The sequence below is a fragment of the Orycteropus afer genome, unplaced genomic scaffold, assembly GCF_000298275.1.
Source record: "Orycteropus afer afer isolate SDZICR_OR568_19922 unplaced genomic scaffold, OryAfe1.0 scaffold00477, whole genome shotgun sequence".
In the NCBI taxonomy this organism is placed as follows: Eukaryota; Metazoa; Chordata; class Mammalia; order Tubulidentata; family Orycteropodidae; genus Orycteropus; species Orycteropus afer.
This window is the reverse complement of record NW_006922064.1, coordinates 1189980-1198064: the sequence shown is the minus strand read 5'-3', so window position 1 is coordinate 1198064 and position 8085 is coordinate 1189980. Positions and strand designations below refer to the sequence as shown.

At 39.5% G+C, this 8085-nt stretch overlaps 1 protein-coding gene across 1 annotated transcript in view; it reads right to left on the bottom strand.

The window, feature by feature from the left end:
- Positions 1 to 8085, bottom strand: part of AADAT (aminoadipate aminotransferase) — a 35912-nt gene that overhangs the window by 17160 nt on the left and 10667 nt on the right. The window contains 3 exon segments of the mRNA XM_007954899.1: positions 163 to 345; positions 5212 to 5277; positions 7616 to 7825. Coding sequence (XP_007953090.1) covers positions 163 to 345; positions 5212 to 5277; positions 7616 to 7825 — 459 coding nt within the window.

Genomic DNA, 8085 nt, shown 5'->3' with positions numbered 1-8085 from the left:
AAAATATAATGCAACTCTGACCTAATGTTCCCAACTGCTCTTTCATATCAACCCAGCCCCACCACTTTTTTAGATTAATGGTAAGTGAGTACCTTTGCCTCCTGGAGATGAATAGAGGGAGGAAAATCTTATGTTTATGGTGTTTTAAGGAAAATAGAATACAAATATCTTAAATGAAAAAAATTGTGTAGACTAAAAGATACTGAGGTATACATTCTTCATCACTTTTAGAGAGCTTTAAGTTAGGTACACAAGGCCCTACCCGGAGGAAAGGACTTTGGAAAAAGAGTCAGCTCTGATTACACGACCATCAACATCCATGGAAAGAAATGTTGGTGCCCAGGACTTGAAATGAAAAAGAAAAAAATTACTGTTGGATTGAGTACTCTGATAATAACTGTATAAATACTTTGCATAGATAGGGTAGGGGACATGGATTAGAATAACAGTAGCACAATCATCTCTTCCATTACCTTTATCTCAACCTTTTAAAGGAAATATGAAACAGAGATGCATGCACTTTTATTAGCATCTGCCTGTCTTCATGGCTGCTTCTGCCAAATACACACAGACACACAGACACCAGGGCTTTCTCATTTGCTCAAAATGCCATTATTATGAATTCAGGGAAATAGTCTGTTCTTGCCCCAAGGGTTAGAACCCAGGATTAACAGATACAGAGACGATCAAAACTAATTTGGGCAAGATCAAGATGAAGAAGGGCAGCAGAATTCACAATAGTTTATAGGGACAGAGTGCTGATCGTCAGAACTAACTCAAAAAAGCCAAACCAACTCACTGCCATTGAGCTGATTCTGACTCATAGTAACACTCACTGGGTTTCTGAGGCAGTAAATCTTTATAGAAGTAGATTGTCCCATCTTCCTCCTGTGGAGTGGCTGGTGGGTTTGAACCTCCAACCTTCTGGTTAGCAGTTAAGTGCCTTAGGTATTATGCCACAAGAGCTCCTTAGAGAAATCAAGAAGGATGAACCAACTAGAAAGGTAAAAAAGATAAAATGAAGATGGGAAATGAAGATGAGAAATCTAGTTAGTATGCAACACTGACTCCAATATCTACTTTCAAAGTAGAGGCAAACAAGAAAGTAATAGATGTGATGAGGCTGGGAGGGTAAGTAGGCAGAAGTGATACTCAGGCAAATTCTTTGGAGAAATCAAGAGTTCTTGATTCTTTTCAGTAAATTTAAAGGGAGGACAAAATCCAAGTATATAGTCTCTGTAATACTGAGAGCAAATAAAGATGATGAACTCACGGTGTTGGTTTTTTGAGGAATCAGGCATTAGGAGTCTGGTTAGTATCTATTAAGAAACAGTAATCATGACTTATTCATTGTAAATACCTTTTTTCAACAACACAAATGGTGGCTATACAGGTGGATTTCACCAGATGGAATACACAGGAATCAGATTGACTATAACTGTGGCAAGAGGCGATGGAAAAGCTCAATTTCTTCAGCCAAAACCAGGCCAGGAGCTGATTGTGGAACAGACCATCAACTGCTCATATACAAATTCAACTTGAAGTTGAAGACAATTAAAACAAGTCCATGAGAGCCAAAATATGACCTCGAATATATCCCTCCTGAATTTAGAGACCATCTAAAGAACAGATTTGATGCACTGAACACCAATGACCGAAAACCAGAAGAATTGTGGGATGACATCAAGAACATCATCCACAAAGAAAGCAAGAGGTCATTAAAAAGATGAGAAAAGAAGAAAAGACCAAAATGGATGACAGAAGAGACTCTGAAACTTACCCTTAAGTGGAGAGTAGCTAAAGCAAATGGGAGAAATGACAAGATAAAAGAGCTGAACAGAAGATTTCAAAGAGCAGGTCAAGCAGACAAAGCCAATTACTATAATGAAACATGCCAAGACCAAAAGGGAAGAACACGGTTGGCATTTTTCTAGCTGAAAGAACTGAGTAAAAAATTTAAGCCTCAAGTTGCAATACTGAAAGATTCTACGGGCAAAATATTGAATGATGCAGGAAGCATCGAAAGAATTTGGCAGGAATACACAGAGTCACTGTACCAAAAAGAACTGGTTGATGTTCATCCATTTCAGGAAGTGGCATATGATCAAAAACCAATAGTACTGAAAGAAGAAGTCAAAGCTGCACTGAAGGAATTGGTGAAGAACAAGGCTCCAGGAATTGATGGAATACCCATTGAGATGTTTCAACAAATGGATGCCCCACTGGAGGCACTCTCTCGGCTATGCCAAGAGATCTGGAAAACAGTTACCTGGCCAACTGACTGGAAGAAATCCTTATTTGTACCCATTCCAAAGAAAGGTGATCCCACACAATGTGGAAATTATTGAATGATATTAATATCTCATGCAAGTAAAATCTTACTGAACATAATTCAAAAACTATTGCAGCAGTATATTGACAGAGAACTTCCAGAGGATCCAGAAGAGGATGTGGAATGAGGTATATCATTGCTGATGTCAGATAGATCTTGGCTCAAAGCAAAGAACACCAGAAAAGTATTTACTTGTGTTTTAATGACTATGCAAAAGCATTTGATTGTGTGGATCATAACAAACTGTGGATAACATTGAGAAGAATGGGAATTTCATAACACTTAATTGTACTCACGAGGAACCCGTACGTTGACAAGGAGGCTGTTGTTCGAACATAACAAGGGGACACTGCATGGTTTAAAATCAAGAAGGGAGTGCATCAGGGTTGTATCCTTTCACCATACTTATTCAATCTATATGCTGAACAAATAATCTGAGAAGCTGGACTATATGAAGAATGTGGCAGCAGGATTGGAGGAAGAATCATTAACAACCTGAGATACGCAGATGATACAACTTTGCTTACTGAAAGTGAGGATGGCTTGAAGCATTTACTGATGAAGATTGAAGAATACAGTCTGCAGTATGGATTACATTTCAATATAAAGAAAACAAAAATCCTTACAACTGGACCTGTACGCAGTATCACAATGAATGGATAAAAGATTGATGTTGTCAAAGACTCCACATTGCTTGGTTCTAAAATCGATGCCAATCAAAGCAGCAGTCAGGACATCAGACTACAAATAGCACTGGGCAAGTTGGCTGCAAAGGACCTCTTTCAAGTGCTTAAGATGTCTCCTTGAGGACCAAGGTGGGCCTGACACAAGCCATGATAATCACCTCATATGCATGTGAGAGCTGGACAATGAATAAAGAAGACTGAAGAAGAATTGATGCTTTTGAGATGTGGTACTGGAGAAGAATGCTGAAAGTACCATGGACTGCTAAAAGAACTAACTAATCTGTCCTGGAGGAAGTGCAGCTGGACTGCTCCTTGGAAGTGAGAATGGCCATATGTCATCTCACCTACTTTGGTCATGTTGTCAGAAGGGACCATTCCCTGGAGAAGGATGTCATGCTTAGTAAGATGGAGGGTCAACGAAGGAAGGGAAGGCCCTCAACGAGATGGATTGACATAGTGGCTGCTGCGATGGGATCAAATATAGCAGGGATCGTGGAGCTGGCATGGGACTGAGTGGTGTTTCATCTGCTGTGCATAGGGTTGCTGTGAGTTGGAGATGACTTGATGGCATCCAACAACAACAATCATGAAATGTAGGAAAGAATCTGTGTGGTGCAGTGAATTACTTGGTATGGCTTTTGTAGCCATGGTTTTTTGACTCTCATCAGATTAGTGTGTGGGCCCATGCAAATAAAGGATGTGGAACTTTAATGTGAGGATTAGTTAGTTTTGCTATGCTGCTGAGCTTAAAATGAGCCCTCCTAGAGGCAGAAGAGGGGATCTCACTGGCATCAAGAGAGAATAGCTGGAGATAGAGTGGAGTGGAGAACATCCTTGGACCTGAGATCACTATGCTGGAACTCCTTGGCAGAGACACCTGGCAGAGACTGTTGGCTGAGAGGCAGTGGAACCAAGGGGTATGAGAGAGAGTGGCAGGCTTGCTGGCCCACGGACAAGAATGCTGAGTGCCTTTGGTAGGAGGCTTGCCGGCAGAGTGGGGAGCACGTGGGTGTACCTATCAGCAAAGATAAAAGAGCTTTGTAACACTTACCAAGCAGGACATAGTCCAGGCTGAGAGAACAAGGGGCAGGAAGCATGCCTGAAGGCATAGCAGAGGGGAGACTGGCCTGATTGAAGAATTGTAACTTAAGGGTATTCCTGAACCTGAGTTGTAGCCTGTTACTTCCCTAATAAATCTCATAATCATAAGTATTGTCTGTGATTACTGTGTGGCCATTGCAACAAATTACTGAACCCAGTAGAGAAGTAGTGAGTGCCGTGGGAGGGACGGTTGGAGTGAGAATTGGTAAAAAGGTGGCGGTGGTATGTCTGGACTCATAGGAAAAAGCCTTGGTCTGTTGATGATGACTCTGCTTCCCCCTTGTGAGGGTGGAGGAGGTCAGAAGATACTGCCCCCATACTCTTTACAATCTGAAAACCCATTATTCTGCAGATAAATTCCAGGAGGTAACTGACAAGGATGGCAGACTTGGGGAAGGCTGTCTTTCTTTTATTTCCCTGGTGGACATCGCTCATCAAGTGCAGCCTTCTTTCTCCTTCAGCTTGAAGACAGTTCCAAATCCAACTCCAGACATCAATTCAGTCAGCCACTACCAAGAGACTAAAGGTGACCACCAAGATGAAACCCATATGATATCCCTGCTATGATGTTTAAGAAACTATGAACTAGAATTTGGTGTTCAAGAAGACTGTTAGCCCTGAAATGCATGACACAGAAAGCCAGTTACTATTTTGAAATTAAGTAATTTCTGGAAAGACCAGTAATACCAAAAATGAAAAGCATTAATTCCTTGATAAAATCAAAAGACTAAAAACTGAAGCAGTAGCAATTTAACAGAAGAAGCCTGGGTGGTGCAAGTGGTTTGTGCTTGACTGCTAACCCAAAGGTTGGTAGTTCAAACCTACTCAGTGGCTCCATGGAAGAAAGGCCTGGCAAATTGCTTCCATAAAGATTACAGGTAAGAAAATGCTATGGTGCTGTTCTACTCTAACCTATGGCGTCACCATGAACTGGGGGCTGACTTGACAGCAGCTAACATTAACAGCAGCAAATTAGTAATAATTAAACTCAATTTAAGAATGGATTAGTTCTGACTCAGTGAGCAAGGTAAAATCAAATATAGTGCAATCATTTATCTTTTAAAAGTGAAATTAGTTCACATCATCACTTACCTTCTTGAACTGGAGGAAATAATATGGATCATCTTCTATTATGATGAAGTTATATTTTCTTGCCAGCTAAAAAGATTACAGTAATATATTTATTTTTCAAGAATGATCTAAAATTAGAATCATTTGTAATCATAATTTTTTAAACACATTCATTCAAAAAGTATTTATTAAATTGGATAGAAGGCCAATGAAAAAGAAGGAAACCCTCAGTAAGATGGTGAAATGGGTTGATACAGTAGCTGCATGAATGTATTCAAACATACCAATGATCATGAATATGACAGTGTTTTATTTTGTTATGTGAAACCAAATAAATACATACATAAATAAAACCAAATTCACTGCCATCGAGTCGATTTGACTCATAGCAAGCCCTCCTTGGGTTTCCGAGGCAGTATCTCTGTGGAAGTAGAATGGCCAGTCTTCCTTCACAGGAGTGGTTAGTGGGTTTGAATCACCAGCCTTTTGGTTAGCAGTCAAATACCTTAGGCACTATGCCACCAGAGGTAACTAATAACAACATTTTGCTAGACAAGTGAGTATAGAGAGATGAATGGGACACTAAAGGCTCATGTTCTCATGGAATTTATAATCAGTGTCTCCTATAATAGGAGATAGGATATATGTAAGCCAATGGGTAACACATAGAAGAAAACAGATGGTGGGTTTTGGGGACTAAGCAGAAAATTAAAACGGCATGATGTGCAAGACAGAGTGACACCAACTAATTCAGAATGAATTCTGAAGCCCTTTCTGATGAGCTAACTCTGGAGCTCAGAGTGTAAGAAGGAGCCAGTTGTGCTATTACCAGGGAACAGAGCTCCAGACTGAAGAAAAGAGTAAGAGCAAAGGCCCTAGGGTGAGAAAATTTTTTTTGGCATGTTTAAGGAATAGAAGGAAGGTCAGCATGGCTGGAGCTTGTAGGCATGGCTACAACAAGGATAATAAGAGGTGACATTAGAGAATAGAAGGCCAAATCACTGATCTTTGCAAGGCAGATGAAGGAATTTGGATCTTGGTGTAACTGCAAAGGGAAGCTACTGCAGGACTGTAAACAAGAAAATGAGGAGACTGGCTTTACATTTACATTTCAGCAGAGAAATTTCAGCACATGTGTGAAGAGTGAATTGTGAGAGATGGAGTGGAAGGTAGGAGTTGGGAACAGTGAGGAAGCCAGTGTAGTGGTCCAGTGAGAGAAGGCTGTGGATGAGAGACAGTAACATATAAATTTGTGGCAGAGTCCACAGAATGGACTGAATGAGGTGAGAGGGAGAAGAGAGAAGGGAAAGATAGGAATAAAGGGCAACTATTCACTTTGCACTATTTATGGAGATGAAGAATGTGCAATGGAGAATGGGTGCACATTGGATGAATGGGGTGGGATTAGGGAAAATCAAGAGTTTTATTTTGGCCATGTTAAGTTTGGGATTTTATTGTTTATCTTTTGGGGATATCAACTAGGAAGTTGGATAAGGAAATATGGAATTCAGGGGCAAGGTAAAGATTAGGCAACGTGGAACCATCACTATAGAGATTGGAAGTTTTCACCATGGAAGTAGATGAGGCTGTCCATGGGGAGGGTATAAATAGAAAACTTAGGACAGATCCCTGGAGTGTGTAAAATAAGTGTAAGACAATATTTTAAATACATGTATGTGTGTGTGTATATATATATACACACATACACATATACATGTACATAACCACACACACACATACATGTAATGAGTGAAAAGAATTGTTTGAAATCTTATGATCCCACCACATGCAATTAGATTTCATATAGCTTACATGTGATTGGTACTCATTTTAAAAAACTATTTGTAGTGAAGGGCTAGGGAGCATAGTCAGGTACATAAAGAGACTTCACATAAGGAATATGACTTTTATTTTAGATTTAAAAGATTTCTGTATTAACTTAACATGGGTTTGATACAGTTTTCTTAGTATTAATAGTGAGAAACTGGGCATCATAGTTGGGTACCTAAAAGAGATTTCATAAAAGGAGCATTCCTCTTATCTGAAAGATCTTCTTTGTAATCTAAAGTGTCAAGCACTAGGAAGAAGAGACAGGTTGAAAACACATAAACAATAATAAAAATCAAAGTTGTGGCTAAACATTAAATAACCTCATAAAGTGATTTATGAGGCCAAGAATGGTATTTCTTTTATATAAAAGCATCAATTAAGGGAAAAGAGGAAAATCTCGTAAGTAGTTAAAAAAGAATATAATCATCTATTGTGTCTCAATATATTGGGATCCTTGGCATAGATGATTTGTTTTTATTAAAACTTATCTTCCTTAAAAGCAAGAGGTTGAACAGAAAGGGAACTTGAATAGTATTCTTCTAAAAAGGCAAAAGGAAACAGGACCACAGTCACCTAACACATTCTTACAAAATACCTCATAGATTTCCTTTTTTCGGTCAGTTGTTAGTGAGGTTCCAGTAGGGTTTTTGCCACTTGGGATAGTGTAAAGAAATTTTGGGGTGTTTTTCTTCGGGTTCTGTGAATCTTCTGGCTTCCATTTAGAAAGTACTTCTTTGAGGGAGTCTGGAATAATGCCATATTCATCACTGGAAACATTAATAATGTTACAGCCCATTGGATGCAGCTGTTGAGCACAAAGAATAAGAAACTCCAACATTCAGTCATGATTAGAAAATTAAGTGCCACTGATTTTTCTTCTACTAACTGAGAATGTTACCATTTATACCCTTAAACATATATGAACCTGTACTCACCTTTAAGGTCCAGAGGGTGGAGGTTGTATATTCTAATCTTACTGTTCTCCTGCCATAGAGTCTGTTGTTATTGTTGTTGTGTGCCGTCGAGTCGGCCCCGACTCATAGTGACCCCTCCTTGGGTTTCCGA